Source organism: Lethenteron reissneri, chromosome 3, assembly GCF_015708825.2.
Source record: "Lethenteron reissneri isolate LAM-NWPU_2019-01 chromosome 3, ASM1570882v1, whole genome shotgun sequence".
Taxonomy (NCBI): Eukaryota; Metazoa; Chordata; class Hyperoartia; order Petromyzontiformes; family Petromyzontidae; genus Lethenteron; species Lethenteron reissneri.
The window spans coordinates 1,216,613-1,235,494 of record NC_083781.1 but is presented as its reverse complement, the minus strand read 5'-3'; the positions used below and the strand labels follow the sequence as shown (position 1 = coordinate 1,235,494).

The window sequence follows — 18,882 nt, the reverse complement described above, 5'->3', positions numbered from 1 at the left end:
GCTTCTGGCGTTGCGGAGTGGCGGCTGGGAATATTAACGTCGTACAAATAAATAACGCGACCGTAAATCACGTTCATGTGACGCCGTTCAACAGAGCGCCGCTGCAAGGCGCCTCGCTGTGCATCATCATCATTTGTTGATTTTGCTTGGTCAACGGGTTTTCATTTTCTTGGCAGTGGCTCTGTATGGGATTTGGTCCCCTCATATGTAATCAAAGTACATGCTAAGATAAAATGAAAGTATAATTTTTTTAATGCGATCTACCGCATAAACCCAATCACGAATGCTGGTCGCGAATGCCTGCAGCCTGTGAAGTTTGCGCCGTTGTCGTTGAGCAGGCGGCTGGTGGTGCTGGGCGGCGCTGGGGTCGCTGCTGCCCAGCGCGGGCCCCACAGGCGCCGTGCTGCCCGTGCTGCCCCCCCCGACGCACGAGCAGAAGGTACCCGTGAAGCGCCGTCTTGCCACGTCGTTCTCCGCTCCTCGCGTCCGCCGCCGCGCATCGCGTTGCTCCGCCGTGCTGCCCCCCCACCCCGCGTCTCCGTGTCTGCGTCGTGTCGCTTTGGGCTTGCGGCGTTGAGCGTGTTCGGCGTTGCGCGAGTTGCATTTAGATATCCAGACGGATTCAATTTGTAATTTTCACTTCGGCTTTTCTGTATTGTCTCACCACGCCGTCTCACCGTGCCGTCTCACCGACGTCGTGCTCTCGCGTGCCGCTCGTGCCGCTCGTGTCGCTGTTCCTCCTAGGCCGTGCTTGCACCCTCGACTTCTGTGGGGACGCCGGACGGTGGCGCCACTGCCACCGACAGGCACCCCGCGGCGCCGCCCGGCGCCAGCACGCAGCACGCGCTCCGGATCGATCGCCTCGAGAGGGAGCTGCTGTTGCTTCGAGCGTCGGCAGCCGATCAGCACGAGAGCATCCAGGAGGCCGTGCGGCTCATCCTCGACCTGCGCGCCGAGCAGCGGCAGGCGGCGGCCGCGGCGGAGACGGGCGGCGAGCAGGGCAGGGCGGCGGCTGCGGCGGCGCTGGCGGCCGCGGCGTTGGCGGAGGAGCATCGGTACCGGCACCTGGACGATCACATTAAGCGCTTGGCCAAGGCGCTGGCGGCGCAGACGGACGAGGCGGAGAGGCAGCGGCTCAGGATTCAGCTGCTGGGGCGGCAAGTGAGCGCGCTGTCGGCCGACGGGGAGGCGGCGCGCTCCCGAGACGCCGGTGCCACCGCAGGGGAGCGGGCCGAGGAGGCGAGGCGGGCGAGCGAGGAGGAGCTGCTCGCGAAGGTGGACGAGCGAGTCGGGGGCAGCCTGGCCGCGTTGCTCGCGGACGTCCGGCAGAACCGCGACGGCATCGGCAGCCTCGGGGTGAGCGGGCGGCGGCGGAGACTGCGGCCTCGCGGTTACAAGCGCGCGTGAATCGGGCTTCGTACACCGGGCGTCGCGGCTACGGTGGACTCGGCGCGCCCGTCGATTTGGGTACCGAGCTGCGGTCGTTGACGCACGGCACACGCGCTTCTTTTTGTTTCAGACTCGCGTGGAGCAGCGAGACTCGGAGGTGACAAGGCTGCTGAGCAGCATCGAGGGCAGCGTCTTGGTGAGTCGCCAGGACCACCGCGCGGGTTTGCCGGGCTTTTGCCGTCGGGTTGAGCGGGGCGACTGGGAAGCGGCGACGGCGAACGGCGGAACCTCACCGGGCGGTCCTCTGCTCTGTGTGCCGACAGGAAATTCAGAAGGTGCAGATTCAGCTCCAGGACTGGAAAAGGAACGGGAGCCAAGACAACGAAAGGTGCGGATGAGCCGGGAGCGGCGCGTCGTGGTCTCACCGGCGACGCGATGCTCCAATTGGGGGCAATTCCGGCAGATTTCATCACCACGGTTTACAGGCGGGCGTGGGTTTGACCCTGACGCCTGCTAGGGTCCTCCGCTTTTTCCCCCTCCATATTTAGAATCAACATCAAGTATTTGGCTGCTTTACATTTACAGGTTGCTTCTTTAAAAGAGCTACATTGCTCAGTGGACCTTACCTGGTAAAAAAAAAAATTGTTTAATTTAAAAAATTGTTTAAATAGATTTGCGTGGGACCTTGCTGAGCATATGAGCCTAGTTATTTTTATGTCGTTATAACAAGAACACATCGGCATGTGTACACAGACGCCAAGGCTCGGCTCGCAATTACATAAGGTCATGGGGTCAAACCTTTAGCCCCATCATCCCTCTGGGGAAGATAGAATATAAGTACCACAGTGGCTGTCTCACGGAGAGACCCCGTGGTGGCTTGCCTTAGGATTGTGGAAAGTGTCTGACGACTCCCTGAGCAGCGCCAGTGGAGAGGAGCGCCGGCTCGTTGGTGTTGGCGTGGCGGATTTTTAGTTTGGTCATCGCAGTCGGCGAGTCCCTTCGTGGGAACGTCTGCGGAGAGAGAGGGCGAGAGGGCAACTCTTGACAGGCACTGAAGCGTTCCCGCCTTAGACACTTATAACATCGCAGGACCCTCCCCCCCGCCCCGCCTACCCACAGTTCACTTGTGCGCACACCTGAGCAGAGGGAACTCCTCGTCGGAGCTGCTTTGTGTTTTACGGCTAAGACAGATTGCCGATGTTGTGATTTCATTCCATAGAAATTAGATTCGGAACAATCCCCGCAAAATTTTGCCAATGTCCCAACGATGCTTCATCGCAAGGCACGTGCTGGGGCGCCAACATGGAAATCCTGTTGCCAGGTTCATCCCGTTGCCATTGAGAAGGACCGTTACCCGAAACGACGCCTAACTGTCTCGGCAAGGATGGGGTAAGAGGCCCACGTGTGGTCAATTTGTCCCGGTGCTCCTTGAGCCGCGGTGATGTCGAGGTGCAGGTTGGTGCCCTCCTCCAGTCCAGTGGTTCTCAGCCGGGGGTAACGGGGACCCCTGGGGGGTACGTGAGGTGATTTTATAAATGTGTGAAATTATATCAAGCGTGAGAGTCATCGGTAAATAATCACGTATGAATCTGCCAATATAAAATAACGATAAAAAGAAATTCCACATGGTAACCTAGAACGATATAAAATACCTTTTTAAACTCATTGATGGTGCACAGTGCGGTTTCCAAGAGTAACCAGCGATCGCGAACAAATTACGTCACGCGTGCAGAGCAGGACAACGGAGGCCTTCTAGTGCACGTAGTCTGCCTCTTACTCCACCGCGGTTTTCCAGGTGACCGCGCGGAGGCGTTTGCGACCCCGCCGCCGCCGGCGCGACTTCACGGCGACGTCGTTTGCGTTGCCGCCCCCAGGTGGGACGAGGGTGCCGGCCGCCGCCGCCTGTCGGAGGCCCTGGCGCGCCTCGAGGTGGACGTGGCCCGCCTGGAGTCGCGGCTCGAGGCCCTGAGCGGCCGCGTCACCGACGGCATCGCCGCCGCCACCGAGCGCTGCTGCGGAGACGCTGCCGGCGCAACGGAACGCACGGTGCGCGTCGCCACGAGCGCGTCACACGGCGTCGCACGGCGTCGCACGACGTCACACCGCGTCACACCGCGTCACACCGCGTCACACGGCGCCTCACCGCGTCACACCGCGTCACACCGCATCCACTGACGCCGTCGTGGATCTCCCCGTGCTGGCAGCGGGGGGCCCGTGAGGAGATCACGGCGCCGTGGACCCCCCCGGGGCCCCACGTGGGGGCCGCCTCTCGCTTCGCTTTGCGAATTGTCCGTCGCTCGTTCTCGTCTCTTTTTCGCCGTCGCGGGCCAGGTCCGCGCGGGCGTGGAGGCGTCCCTGCTGGCGCTGCTGGCCGGCGGAGACGGCAAAGGCGAAGGCGAGGCCGGCGAGACGCGGGCGGCGCTGCTGCGCTGGCTGAGCGAGCGCTTCGTGCGACACGACCAGCTGGGCAAGGCGGTGCGCGATCACGCAGCTGACACGGTCGTTGCCGCGGGCGCCACCGTCACCGCGGGGATTCGCGGCGGCGCTGCCGATGGCGTCTCGGAGGAGGTGAGCCGAGCCGGCGCAGGGTGCCAAGCGAATGTTCGCCCCCGCGGCCGTGCACCGGTCTCGCCTACGGCGATGATCAGAATCAGAGTCTGTATTTGTCACGGAGGAATCCGATGAGCTGTGAAGCTCCTTTTCACAGATGTCCAGTAGGGGGCGGGTCAGAAAGCTACAGCAACAAACACACGATAGGTGTGCAAAGTGTAGGAAAGGTAAGCGAATCACAAAAAATGGATAAATAACTCAAATAAGTAAAGTCCATAACTACAGCAATTACAGAGCTGAGCCCCCGTATTCTAGAGCAGGCAAAGTGACGTACGTCCCCGCGTGTCCCCCTGTGTCCCCGTGGGTCCCCGTGCAGCGTGTGCAGCACATCGTGCAGGACGCGCTGCGGCTGTACAGCGCGGACCGCATCGGCCAGGTGGACTACGCCCTCGAGTCGGCCGGTACGGCTCCGCCTGCTCCACGCCACCTTCGCCAAACCTGATTCCAGTCGCACTCCCCTCGTGTGCGACTGCGCCTAGCAACCGCAAACCGTGTGGGTGCTACCACCCAAGCTGGCGGGGTGGTAGCGCCCTGCTCACGGTCACCAACACCATTGACGATTATTTGAACCGGTTCCTGGCCTCCCCTCGATCGGCTCGGCCTCAAATAGGTACCTGGCGCGATGTGTAAACATCGCCGCTTGGGAGACAAAGGCGGCCGAGTGTGGCCACCCACCCCCTCGTGTGCCGTGCCAGCCCCCGTAGCTGCTCGCTAAGAGCACTTGCCCCAACAGTCTGTTACAGGCTGTACGGGGGATCTATGTCTTGAATCTCTAATGGTTACTCTACATAAGGCATGTGAGAGAGATTCTGTTCAGGTACCGATTGTCACTCGGATTTCAACCCAGGTCTTGGGTGTTGAAGGCGCGGTGCCCTGAGACCCCCCCGAACCACCGTCCCCACCTCCTGTTCGTCCGTGCTTTGTCGTGGTCCAAGTTCACCGCGTGTCGCGTGCGGTCGCGAGTCCCACGTCTGTGTTGCCTCTGACTTGCATCCCGATGTCTGTGTCTCTCAATGTTCTATCCCTTTCACTCATTGCATGTCTGCGCAAGTCTGCCTGTGTCTGTACCTCTCTGTGTGTGTGTCTCTCCGTGTGTCCGCGTGCCCTTTCTGCATGTCTCCGTGTGTCCACGTCTCTCTTTCTGCGTGTCCGTCTCTGTGTGTCTCTGCATGTCCGTGTCTCTCTCTCCGCTTGTCTCTGCGTGTTCACGTCTCTCCCGTCTGCGTGTGTCCGCGCAGGCGGCAGCATCCTGAGCACTCGCTGCACAGAGACGTACGAGACCAAGACGGCCATGGTCAGCTTCTTCGGCCTCCCCATCTGGCACCTGTCGCAGTCGCCGCGCGTCATCATCCAGGTGCGACGGTGACGCTCGCGCCTCGCAGCACGAAGGTCCCGGGTTCGATTCCCGGGCTCGGGCGCCTTCCTGTATGGCGTTTGTAAGGTCTCGCCCAGTTCTGCACGGGCATCCTCTGGGTTTTAAACACACAATGTAAACCGGTGCCTGCCAAACCACACCGCAATGCTACAAAAAAAACAACTGCAAAACACTCAATTGGGATCGCACACGGCAGCAGGAGCTTCAGCAGCAGCAACATCGTCCCCTTACTGCGAACACTTGGCAGGAACCTCCTGTAAAGAGTCCTGAAGCTCTCCCGGGCGGACGAGCGTGGACGATGAGCGAAAAAAAAAAAATGGAGCCCTGCGTTCATGATGCGCGAGTTGAACGGCGCACGTGAGAACGCTTCTCTGGCGATTGACACAAACGATATCCCGATTTGCACGTGGAGACCAACGCGGCGTAACGTGCCAGACGTTACAGGGTGCCACGGTGGAGAGATGTGAACCACCTCGGCTGGTATGCAGGAGGTCGTGGGTTCGATCCCGACCCTGACGATGCCTGATGTATATTTGCGGTGTTTTTCTCCGGTTTTTCCCTCCACATTTAGACTCAACATCACGTGTTTAGAGTATTTGGCTGCTATAAATTACCACATGATGATAAGCCACTTCGTTGAGCTGTCATTTGTGGCCAGGCCGCTTCTGAAAAAGAGCTGTATGGCCTCAGTGGGCCTAACCTGGTAAAATAAAATCAATAAATAGTTAGAAATGAGAGAGGCGCGCGGGCGTGTGAGAAGGGCAGCACAAACGAGCACCGATCCTTGACTGGACTCGCGACCTCGAATCGTGGGAACAGTCTCAGGTCGCCCTGGCTGGGAAGGGGGGGTGCTGGGGGAGCCCGGGTGGATCGTCGCGTGCCGTGAGAGAGACAGCGACACCCACGGCCCTGGGCTACTGTTGCTGCTGTGCTCGCCCGCACCCCCCCCCCTCGCCGCTCGCGTGATCCGATCCGCACTCTTCGATAGCTGGCGCCAAACTGTGACGCACGCCCTCCCGCACGATGACGTACACGACGTCATCATTGGAACGGGAAAGGGTTGATGTAACATTCCCCCCCCCCCCCTTCTCTTCTTGTCTCTCCGTCTCTGCGGTGCGCACTCCCCCAGCCGGACGTGAACCCGGGGAACTGCTGGCCGTTCCGCGGCACGTACGGCTACGTGGTGGTGCAGCTGTCGGCCACGATCCGCCCCACGGCGTTTTCGCTCGAGCACGTGCCGCGCTCCCTCTCCCCGACCGGCGCCGTGAGCAGCGCGCCGCGCGACTTCGCCGTCTACGTACGTCCCCGCGCCGAGACGGAGCGCTCCGCTCGCCAACTCGCGCATTCCTCACTCACTGCTCAATCGCCACTCGCATTCACCGCTCGGTCGCTCACCGTTCCGCTACCCGCGGCTCCCACGCGCACGTCAATGTGACGCCCCTCCACGCGCGCGTCACACTTCGGCGGCAATCGCTGTGTAACGCGCGCCGCTGCTGTTGTTGCCGCCAGGGCCTGGAGAGCGAGGACCAGGAGGAGGGGCTGATGCTGGGACGCTACAACTACGACCAGGACGGGGAGGCCATCCAGACCTTCCCCGTGCAGGTGAGCGGCCGTCTCGGAGATCGAGAAACGAGACGGGACGTCCCGCGTACGCGCGGATCTTGGGATGCTTTCACGCGTGCGTGCAATTGGCCGGGTTTCAATCGAGCGATTTTTTTTTTTTCCCTACCCCTGGCAGCAATGCGACATTACAATCCAGCTCCGCTGGCGTTGGATCCACGTGACGGGAAATGTGCCCACTGCCACCCTCGCTACAGACAGAGCTGCTGCCGAGAACGCTTGCAAACCGAGTTGGAAACGTTAACAAAAGTGCCGCGGTGTAATTGGCGAAGTTTTCCCAAATTGACAGGGATGGACGGGTGAGGCGGAGTGGTTGGTGGTGGTGGGGGGGATAATGGGGGGGGAGGGGGCATTGTTTCCCTGAGCCCACGCAGCCACCTCAAAGTCCACTTCTCGAGTCTCGCGCCACCGACCGGCCTGTAGGGGGCGCTGGCCCCTCAAGCCCGGCACTGCCGCGCCGTCTTCACCGCGCCACTCCCCCCCCTCCCCCCTCCCGCGATCACCGTCGCTGTCTCTCCGCCCGGCAGGAGGAGATGGGCGACACGACGTTCCGCATCGTGGAGCTGCGCGTGTTCAGCAACTGGGGCCACCCGGAGTACACGTGCCTCTACCGCTTCCGCGTGCACGGCCGCCTCGCGCCGCACTGAGGCCGCCACCCCCCCCCCGCCGCCCCCCCCCGCCCTGCCACCCCACCCACCCGCCGCACCGGCCTGCACCGGTAGGGCGCGACGAGGACGCGACGCGCCGACCCCGTGTGCCAGTGCGCAGCGACCACCCAAACTTAAATTCGGATGATGAAAGTTTTGCGGGAACCGCCGCCACGTTTCTTTTCTTACCCGGGGGGCGTTCGTAGCGGCTACCCGAGCGGCGTGTTTGGCCGTCCTCAAAGTTGGCGAAGGCCGTCGCGAAGGCCGTCGCGAAGGCCTTCGGGGTTTTTTGTTCATTTTGTGTTCGCGGCGTCGCTCGTCCCGTTGTGGTCTCGCGGTCGTTTTCGCGCGCCTCCATAAATAATTTCGAAGGCCCTCTTTGTTTTTTTTCTTTTCCTTCTGTTGTTGTTCTGCCAAAAAGCAATCGGACAGATTTTTTTTTTAAAGCCTCGCGACGAAATGCGTTGTTGGGCTGCCGCCGGAGGCCGCGTTTCCCTCGCTCCGACGCGGCCGTGGCGCCAACGTCGAGACGGAAAAAAGAGAATTTCGTTAAGAAAAATGTAAAACGCGTTCGTGAAAATCTTTATTGTACACGGCATCACCCAAAACTGAGGGAGGTTTGTGGGGGGGAAGTGGGGGAGGGGTGGGCCAGACTACAATGAATGTCACACGTGGGAAGAGTCAAAACGGCACAGAAATTCACGTTTTTATAAGCTTTGCGATTTTTGGCAAAGTTTTAAGGATTTTTTTTTACGATGATACATACGTGTGTATAAAAGAAAAAAAAATAGAAAAATAAGGAAGAAGACGTAATTTTGCAAACGTAGCGCCAATCCGTCTGCAACGCCACGGGGTTGAGTCCGTTGTACATACATCACTGCCACCGCTTTGTACATTGTGCCCGGAACGCTAAACCGCGCAGCGCTGTGTAGGGAAACGATTATAACAAACAAACAAAAAGTTATAATATATTAACATGCTGTCGCTGAATCGATTTGTTGTTGTTTTGTATTTTTATTGTAATCTCCGACGCTGCCGCGGTGTCGTCGGGCCGCGCCTCAAGGACGCTTGCTCTGGTTGTTTTTGGTTTTTCTGCGACGTTAATTTCGCACCCCCCAGTCTGCGCCCCCCCCCCCCCCCTCTTCGCCGCCGTGCTCATTCGCATTTCCAAGCGCAACGACGCTAAACCTGTGGTTCTCCTTGTATCGGTTTATCACCCACTCCCGTCGGAATTGTCATTCGTTCTCCCCCCCCTTCATGTAAATATCCCGCCCGCTTTGGTCGTCATCTCGCTGGGCTTCGTCACGTGTCGAGCTCACGGCGTTTCCGCCAGAGACCGGATGAATCTTCTTACGAGTCGCCGCATGCGTGAGGGGGGTGGGGGGGAAGGCCAGCGAGTGTCCGGCAGTGGAACCCACATTTTCAACGAAACTATTATTTTTGTTCATAATCAACGTTTTTGGGTTTAGATCGCGTTATTATTTTTGCTTTACCAGGTAAAGCCCACTGAGCCAACTAGTTATTTTTCAGAAGCAACCTGGCCACAAATAATTGTGATTGCTCAACTAAGCAGCTTATGTGGATATTTCTATCAGCCAAATAATATGAATGCGTGTTGATTCTAAATGTGGAGGGGAAAAACCGGAGGACCCAGAGAAAAATCCACGTGGCCATGGGGAGATAATGTTCACACAAGGATCAAGGTTGGAATGGATCAACGACCTCCTGTATACTAGGTGCCCATTCGGGCCGATCTACAGAGTGTTCCAGATGTCTTGTGACTTAATATTTTTGCACACTCATGGGTGTGAAAACAGAAATGAATTAGCAGAGGAAAACTCCAAATAAACAGGTGTCAGGGTCTGAATTGAACCCACCACCTGCTGTATACCAAGCGAGGCAGATGAAACATCTTACCACCGTGGCACCGAAATCCAATATTAGACAAGGTGTTGACAACGCGCGTTTTAGCGGAAGCTTGTAACGGCCAGCAAACATGACCGCTTGTTGACCACGAGGGAAACTTGGACCGTTCCGACGTTCCGACTAAAACCGGGTCCCCATTGAGGTGTCACGGAGGAGGTGTGAAAAACGGAGAGCTCAGAATCTGACACCACGCGCCAACGGGTCGTGCGCCAGGTCACATGGCCCCGCCGCGCGTTGGCTCGCCGTGCTCGCTCTCAGCACGGCCGCTTTGGTGCGGGAAGCCATCGGCGTGCCACTGGCCGCTTGCCGCGTTTCGCAAAGTTCCGGCGGTTTTAATTGTGGAGTGAAGCGGACGTTCTCAGAAGCTGTTCTCGTAAAAACAAAAACCGCTGCTGCCTGAGCCAGGTGTTCCCTCAATCAAGTTCTCTCGGAGCCGTTTTTAACAGCTACGTTCCCGTGCTCCGCTCGGCAGGTTTGCGGGGCGAGCGAGAGAGAGGGTGGGTAGTGGGAAAAAAAGAATGAACCACAGGCACGGTTCACCTTTGACCTTTAGTGCCGGCTGGGAGCCGCCCTCCCAAGCCTTGGGGCTGCCCCCAATCGACCGAGGTGAATGAATGTCGCGGGTTTTGTGGAAGTGATCCAAAGGAGTCTCTCGGAGTTGGTGTAAAATGTGGAAAACGCTGCTCCACAGGTGTTCAGAGCCCTGCGCACCACGGTCACTGGAGTCGTCCGTACAGAAAGTTTTGACATTTCGGGGTGGGGTTGGGAAAGTTTCCATTGGATCACGACGACCGCACCACCGTAGCCCCCACCCCCACTGAAGCTTTGGCTGGAACCGGAACCCCCGCGGGCCTCGCTCGGCCAGCGTCGTCGCGGTGTTGCTGGCGGTGCCGTTGGGGATTTTCCGCGTTCGGATCCGGCGTTTCACTGTGCAGTTGCCGGGAGAGTTGTCTCACTCAGACCGTCATCGATCCTCGGGTTGATGAAAATATGAGTGCCACTGTGGGAAGTCAAAAATGTAATTTTCCGTTGGGTGCAGACCGGTCCGTGCGCCATGTGACGTGGAATTTCCAACGGCGGCTCGAGGGCCTATCCTCTGATAACTATTCACTTCACGTGGAGTCCACGTTGACTTCTTCATGGTGACTGCCCAGTTTCACCGACATCGTAACGACAACGATGCCAGTCAGTTACACAAACTCCCGAGAGACTGGGTTTGGGATGCTGTTACAGAAACACTAAACTAAACGAAAACTCTTTTTTATTTGACCAGGTAAGGCCCACTGAGCTACATAGCTCTTTTTTTCAGAAGCCACCTGGCCACAAATGCAACCTCAACGAAGTAGATTATCATCACGTGGAAATGTATAGCAGCCAAATACTCTAAACGCATGATGTTGACTCTAAATGTGGAGGGTAAAACCGGAGGACGCGGAGAAAAATCCACGCGACCAGGGGGAGAGAGAGAGAGAGAGACGCAAACTCCAAATATGCAGCAGCAGGGGTCGGGATCGAACCGGCGACCTCCTGTAGACCAGGCGAGGTAGTGAACATCTCCTAGCCACCGTGGTTCTCTCCAGCTCCAGGCATGTTGCATGAGAGTGCTGCTCGGTAATGTTGCCACTTGAGGGACCTTGCCATTGATGCAGTGGCATGTGGAATAGCCCCTGTTTAGTGTTGCGTGTCCTCCTCGCTACTGCGATTATTTGTGCAGTGTTGACGGGGAAGAGGGGGGATTGTGTTTAATGACTACAAAACGAATTGTACATTAGACGGTGTTGTTGTTGGGAAATCACGCAAATATCGTTGGGAAATCATGCAAATATCGTTGGGATCTGTTGATTTGACAGAAATTTATTTAAACTGGGAAAAAATATTTTTGATCGAGAACCAAAAAGAAAAATTGCTGTAGAGCCGTTAAGCGGCTTATCTCTAGGTTTACGGTCGCTGGGCATTTTCTTTTGTATGGTTTCCGTTTTAGTTCACAACTGGAAAGTGTGGGGAAAGATATCACTGGTGGTTTTATGCAATGTATCCATATTGTGGCGTCGGGTTCGGACTGTACATACTGTATGCTATGCCGTATGCTGGGATGCCTGATGATTAGCAGGCGAGCGCTTGCCACGCCCTGTACATTGAATGTAAAGTACACACCGCGCGCGCGCACACACACACACGAGTATTTTGCTGGTATGACAGTGTTTATTTTATGGAAAAAGCATGTTTAATTTTTTAAAGGAAAAAACTCACAAAATCGAGATTCTGGAAGCCAAGCAGCACGATAATTGACCCTGAATTTTCCGTCACGCAAAAATCACATTCCGGGTCTATCCGTGTGCAACGTCTCTCAGCCCAGTGAGTCACAAACCTGCCACGCGTCGGTCGTCTGGCTTTGACGAAATGACGTCTCCCTCTGCTGCAACATGCTCATCCAAGCCTTGCTCCGTCGCGCCAAATTGCCGACGCGTCGTCCGGCGGCAGTGACCACGCCGCCCGTTTTAATTGGCAAAACGTCAAACCGTAACCTGGTTACTTCTTTGGTTCTTTCGGTAAAGTCACGCGTAGAAAATAAAATTAAATAATATTTTCTACGTGACTTTAACGAAAGAACGAAAGAGTAATTCCTGCAGTCACGAAAGCTTTGAATCTCGCTTGTAATCTGGTTGTTGTTGCGGCTCCTTTCGGAGACGAAGCCGTCTGTGTCGTCCGCCCCGGACGATCCCCACGGTGGCCACTCAGCCACCGGGCTGACGGCCCTCGGCCTCCTTTACCAATTCACTTCCGAGTGTCACCACGCCGTGGTATACGCGCGGCGGTCGCGTGTCCCCGATATCTAAACGCACGGGGCTTTTAGACACCGTGCGCTCTGGGCCAGCATCGCACGGCGCATCCGGCTGCGTCAGGCCTCTCGCCTCGCACGCACGGCCGTTCGGGTCCCGGGAGGGGAGGGGAGCACACGCGCGGCTTGTGCCCCGTTACACAACCGACAGAAACCTGCACGGATTTCCTAGGACGGCGACCTCCTCGACAAGGGGACAATCCTGAGAAACCGGGGCTGGTGGCAACCACACGCGTGACTCCGCCGTCTCTCGGCGTTGTTGGGGCCGGCGTGTTGGTGGCTCGCGCGTGCGGTGTGACATGTCACCCTGTTCCTCAAGCGTGGGTGGCACGTGGCACGAGACGTCACAATTGAAAAGGCAGCTGCTGTTTTTGTTGTTTGAGGCTCAATTTGGGCTCCTGTTTTTTTTTTTTTCCGGGAGTTGAAATCACCTTCAAAAAAACAAGGAACAATTTCAGAGGCAAATTTTTTTTTTACTCTCACAACAACCGCACCGGCACGGATTCTGGCTTTTGCCAAAACCCCCAAATTCGGCGCGCACTTCCTGGCTCGTGAGCTGGGCGACGACGCCGTCGGCTCGATCCGAGCGGGGGGGTGGGGGCGGTTGGGGGGGGGGGAGTCGTGCGATGATGCGACGGCGCGTGACGGTGGCCAGGACTCCGAGGGCACCGGAGTTTGGACGTCTCTGCTTTCCCACAACGCGGGTAAACAGCGGTCGACACACTTGGCCCGCGAGCACCGCCGCCTGCCCAGCCGTGGCGCGGCGCAGCAGCCGTCGCCCCACAACAAAAAACAGTGGAGCTCAGCGCTTCCGCTGCCAAAGACTTAAAAGCGGACGCGTCCGACATTTTAAATAAAGTCGGTGCCACTGCGGATTTCCTGCAGCGCAGTTCGCGGGCAGCGGTCCCGACAGCGGAGTCGCACACACACACTCACACAGGACTTACTCACACAGGACTTACTCACACACATGGGACTTACACACTCACTCACATGGGACTTACACACTCACACGGGACTTACGCAGACAAAGAACCCCCATATAGCCTTAACAAACTGTTAGGCAAGTGCTATTAGCGAGCGCACACACACCCGACTTAGGGACTTACCCACGGGGCACACACACACGGGATGCACACAAAGACAAAAATCCCCCGTAGACTGTTGGGGCGAGTGCTGTAAGTGAGCTCCTTGAAGACCTGCATTGCACACCATGGAGTGGGTGACCGGCATCACGTCCGGCCACCTTTGTCTCCCTAGTGGCAATGTTTGCACACCGCACCAAGTACTCATTTGAGGCTGAGTCGACCTAGAGGAAGACCCAGGACCGGTTTAGATATTGTCACTGGTGTTGGCCGTGAACGGGAATCGAACTCGGGTTGCCAGGTTCAAAGCGCAGCGCGCTAACTACGATACAACCGCTCCCCACTACACTACCGCACACACACAGGACTTGTACATACACATATGGGACACACGCAGGAAGGTGGCGTAAATTCGCCCCATCGCCTGTGTGGGATGACTCGTGTGTGTCGCTGTACCCACGCGTTGCTACGTCGCTGTACCCAAGCATCGCCACGTTGCTCTATCGTCATCACCGTGTCGTTTGTTGTCTCGCTCGGCACGTGCGGCTCCGTAACGTCCAACGTTTTTGCTCAACGTGCTGGCAGCGTTTTCATGAACCGGATTCTTTCGGGCATCGTGCCCAGTGGCACGTCCCAGCACCCCTGCAGAGTTCACTTTCTGAAGGTACGCCCAGCCAGCACGTGGGACTGAATTGTCACACTGACAAAAACCGGGACTGATTTCCCAGGATGGTAACCACCACCACCACCTCGTCGTCACCAAGAGGACGATGCTGAGTCCACCACCGCGTAGCGGCACCAACCAATCGGAGAGCCGTGCAGCGCACGTGGCCGTGGCGACGCGACGGGGGTCGAGTTCTCTCGTTCGCGTTGGGGTGAATCCCCTCTCGGCTGCGAGTCCACCCCCGTGCTCGCCCCGGGGGGGGGGGGGGTCGTGGCGTGGGGCCCCGTGTACAAACTGCGCTCACCTGCCCTCAATGGCTTTGCTTTCCTGTCCAGGTAAACGCAGTCTTCTTGGCGCGCCTTGAACTCCGTAATAAATAAAGCAAAGCAAATACGTTTCACATCTCGTGTGTGTGTGTGTGGTGTGTGTGTATGTGTGTAGTGGGGAGCGGTAGTGTTGCGGTTCGCGCGCTGCGCTATGAAACCGGCGACTCGAGTTCGATTCCCGCTCACGGCCAACACCAGTGACGATTATCTGAACTGGTCCTGGGCCTCCCCTAGGTCGACTCAGCCTCAAATGATCACCTGGTGCGGTGTGTAAACATCGCCACTGGGGAGACAAAGGCGGTCGGGTGTGGTGCTTGACCACCCACTCCCTCGTGTACCGTTCCGGCCTTCATAGTTGCTCGCTAACCGCATTTGCCCCTCCAGTCTGTTAAGGCTATAATACGGGGGCTTTGTGTGTGGAGTGTGTGGTGCGTGGGGAAGCAGTGGTGGCGTGATTAGCGCCCCGCACCACAAACCGAGTCGCACGAGTTAGATTCCCGCTCACGGTCAACATCGATGGTGAATATCTAAAACGGTCCTGGACTGCCGATCGGTGAGCTTTAATCGAGTACACCTGGTACCGTGTGGAAAAACATCAGCACTGGGGAGACCGGCGGCTGAGCGTGTTTTTTGCCGACCGCACCACCTTCTTGTGCACCATTCCATCCTTCGTGGGTGACTGGGGTTCAATCCCTGGCCGCGCACTAAATGCCAGTGCCAAGCGGTAATGTGGAGCTGCCTGCGGCGACCTGTGGTCGAATGGACCCTCGAGTCGCTTGCTGCACCTGTCGCAGCGACGTATCCGTCTGTCGTGAGCGACTTCCGAGACACAACGTGTAGAGGGCTTCTTATTTATTCTCACACTCCGGGCACAATCACTGGGTGACAAATATACATCCACAGCTACGCATAGCTGACCCATCCACACAACCCCATCGTCGGCGTCTAACTATATAGCTGGCTGACTAATGTAGGGGGGACGACGATGGGAGCTGTGCAGAAGATCGGCCACGAGGCCGAACGACGACGAGACAGCGACGGCAGCCAAGACCCGGGATCGCACGACAGCCTCGAACCCTCGATCACACCCCCCTTATATACTTTCCGCCGTGACCAGGCCCCGCCTCCGGCCACGCCCACTTCCAGAACCTTCGAGCAGGTTCCCGGAGCTTCCTGACTGACCCCACCTTTAACCTTTAACACAGACACGCCCCCTTCTGGTTGGTTATTATATAACGCACCCATACTCGTCATTACCCCTCCTGGTCAACAGATGGCACCCTGTCATTACACGAAGCCGGAGCTGCGTTCACTGGGCAGAGCGCTCCAGAGCGATTTTCCATTGAACGACCTCTTGTCAGCTCGGGGAGGCATCCTCAGCAGAGGCTTGACGGTCCGAGGAGCTGCCTCGGCTGAGCGTTTTTAGTGGTGCGTGTCAGATCATTTCAAGTTGGCGAACAGTCACTGTCGATGCAGCGGGCGTTCTCGTTTTGGTCGTTTAGCATCCGTCCATCTCGGTTAGGTCATCGATAGCAAGAATGCAAAAAACTTCTCCGCAAAGCGCGCTCTCAAATAAACCCCTTCAATAAGCGTGCTCCTCCGCCCCGTAGCGCCTACCACAGCTACAGAGCCCCGCCAACGCAATGTCGCCGCGGCCGAGGGCGAGGCTGCCTGGCCCACGTCCTCTGCCCGCCTTGTCTGCCTCTGTTGCTTTCGAAACGTGAGGCGAATATTGTGGAACGGAGCAATCGCAGAGTGGGGATTGTAGAAGAAGGGCGGCGCTATTAGAGTCAATGCGGGCATGCTGTTCAGTGCGCTAATGTTCAGTGCACGCATGCTGTTCAGTGCGCGCATGCTGTTCAGTGCACGCATGCTGTTCAGTGCACGCATGCTGTTCAGTGCACGCATGCTGTTCAGTGCGCTAATGTTCAGTGCACGCATGCTGTTCAGTGCACTAATGCTGTTCAGTGCACGCATGCTGTTCAGTGCACGCATGCTGTTCAGTGCGCTAATGCTGTTCAGTGCGCTAATTCTGTTCAGTGCGGCAATGCTGTTCAGTGCGCTTATTCTGTTCAGTGCGCTAATGCTGTTCAGTGCGCTAATTCTGTTCAGTGCGGCAATGCTGTTCAGTGCGCTAATTGTGTTCAGTGCGGTAATTCTGTTCAGTGCGCTAACGCTGTTCAGTGTGCTAATTCTGTTCAGTGCGCTAATTCTGTTCAGTGCGCTAACGCTGTTCAGTGCGCTAACGCTGTTCAGTGCGCTAATTCTGTTCAGTGCGCTAATTCTGTTCAGTGCGCTAATTCTGTTCAGTGCGCTAATTCTGTTCAGTGCGCTAATTCTGTTCAGTGCGCTAATTCTGTTCAGTGCGGCAATGCTGTTCAGTGCGCTAATTCTGTTCAGTGCGCTAACGCTGTTCAGTGCGCTAATGCTGTTCAGTGCGGCAATGCTGTTCAGTGCGCTAATTCTGTTCAGTGCGGCAATGCTGTTCAGTGCGCTAATTCTGTTCAGTGCGCTAATGCTGTTCAGTGCGCTAACGCTGTTTAGTGCGCTAATGCTTCAATCTTAATTTTAGAACTTTCGTGACTGCAGTAAATGATTATTTGGTTCTTTCGGTTAAGTCACGTCTAAAGATAAAATAATAAATTAAATTAAATAATAGCATACGACGTTTCGATTGCAACACAAGCAATCATCATCAGGTATAATGAAATAGCGACATAAAATCTAACCAGAAAACTATAGACAGACATATTAGCAGACAGATATCACCAAGATACATATGCTAATGCTGTTCAGTGCGCTAACGCTGTTCAGTGCGCTAATGCTGTTCAGTGCGCTAATGCTGTTCAGTGCGCTAATGCTGTTCAGTGCGCTAACGCTGTTCAGTGCGCTAATGCTGTTCAGTGCGCTAATTCTGTTCAGTGCGCTAATGCTGTTCAGTGCGCTAATGCTGTTCAGTGCGCTAATTCTGTTCAGTGCGCTAATGCTGTTCAGTGCGCTAATTCTGTTCAGTGCGCTAATTCTGTTAAGTGCGCTAATACTGTTCAGTGCGCTAATTCTCTTCAGTGCGCTAATTCTGTTCAGTGCGCTAATGCTGTTCAGTGCGCTAACGCTGTTCAGTGCGCTAATGCTGTTCAGTGCGCTAATGCTGTTCATTGCGCTAATTCTGTTCAGTGCGCTAATTCTGTTCAGTGCGCTAATTCTGTTCAGTGCGCTAACGCTGTTCAGTGCGCTAATTCTGTTCAGTGCGCTAACGCTGTTCAGTGCGCTAATGCTGTTCAGTGCGCTAATGCTGTTCAGTGCGCTAATTCTGTTCAGTGCGCTAACGCTGTTCAGTGCGCTAATGCTGTTCAGTGCGCTAATGCTGTTCAGTGCGCTAATGCTGTTCAGTGCGCTAATTCTGTTCAGTGCGCTAATGCTGTTCAGTGCGCTAATTCTGTTCAGTGCGCTAATGCTGTTCAGTGCGCTAAATGTGTTCAGTGCGGTAATTCTGTTCAGTGCGCTAACGCTGTTCAGTGCGCTAATTCTGTTCAGTGCGCTAATTCTGTTCAGTGCGCTAACGCTGTTCAGTGCGCTAATTCTGTTCAGTGCGCTAATTCTGTTCAGTGCGCTAATTCTGTTCAGTGCGCTAATTCTGTTCAGTGCGCTAATTCTGTTCAGTGCGCTAATTCTGTTCAGTGCGGCAATGCTGTTCAGTGCGCTAATTCTGTTCAGTGCGCTAACGCTGTTCAGTGCGCTAATGCTGTTCAGTGCGGCAATGCTGTTCAGTGCGCTAATTCTGTTCAGTGCGGCAATGCTGTTCAGTGCGCTAATTCTGTTCAGTGCGCTAATGCTGTTCAGTGCGCTAACGCTGTTTAGTGCGCTAATGCTGTTCAGTGCGCTAACGCTGTTCAGTGCGCTAATGCTGTTCAGTGCGCTAATGCTGTTCAGTGCGCTAATGCTGTTCAGTGCGCTAATGCTGTTCAGTGCGCTAATTCAGTTCAGTGCGCTAATGCTGTTCAGTGCGCTAATGCTGTTCAGTGCGCTAATTATGTTCAGTGCGCTAATGCTGTTCAGTGCGCTAATTCTGTTCAGTGCGCTAATTCTGTTAAGTGCGCTAATACTGTTCAGTGCGCTAATTCTGTTCAGTGCGCTAATTCTGTTCAGTGCGCTAATGCTGTTCAGTGCGCTAACGCTGTTCAGTGCGCTAATGCTGTTCAGTGCGCTAATGCTGTTCATTGCGCTAATTCTGTTCAGTGCGCTAATTCTGTTCAGTGCGCTAATTCTGTTCAGTGCGCTAACGCTGTTCAGTGCGCTAATTCTGTTCAGTGCGCTAACGCTGTTCAGTGCGCTAATGCTGTTCAGTGCGTTAATGCTGTTCAGTGCGCTAATTCTGTTCAGTGCGCTAATTCTGTTCAGTGC

General features: G+C 56.1%; 1 protein-coding gene across 1 annotated transcript in view; it reads left to right on the top strand.

Annotated features, from left to right (window-relative positions):
• The window catches only part of LOC133344946 (SUN domain-containing protein 1-like), a 61,695-nt gene extending 50,656 nt beyond the window's left edge, over nucleotides 1–11,039 (top strand). The window contains 11 exon segments of the mRNA XM_061555279.1: nucleotides 339–439; nucleotides 745–1,356; nucleotides 1,520–1,585; nucleotides 1,713–1,777; nucleotides 3,264–3,435; nucleotides 3,721–3,957; nucleotides 4,316–4,400; nucleotides 5,238–5,353; nucleotides 6,504–6,671; nucleotides 6,884–6,976; nucleotides 7,522–11,039. Coding sequence (XP_061411263.1) covers nucleotides 339–439; nucleotides 745–1,356; nucleotides 1,520–1,585; nucleotides 1,713–1,777; nucleotides 3,264–3,435; nucleotides 3,721–3,957; nucleotides 4,316–4,400; nucleotides 5,238–5,353; nucleotides 6,504–6,671; nucleotides 6,884–6,976; nucleotides 7,522–7,641 — 1,835 coding nt within the window. The 3' untranslated portion in view covers nucleotides 7,642–11,039.
• Nucleotides 11,040–18,882: the final 7,843 nt, after the last annotated feature.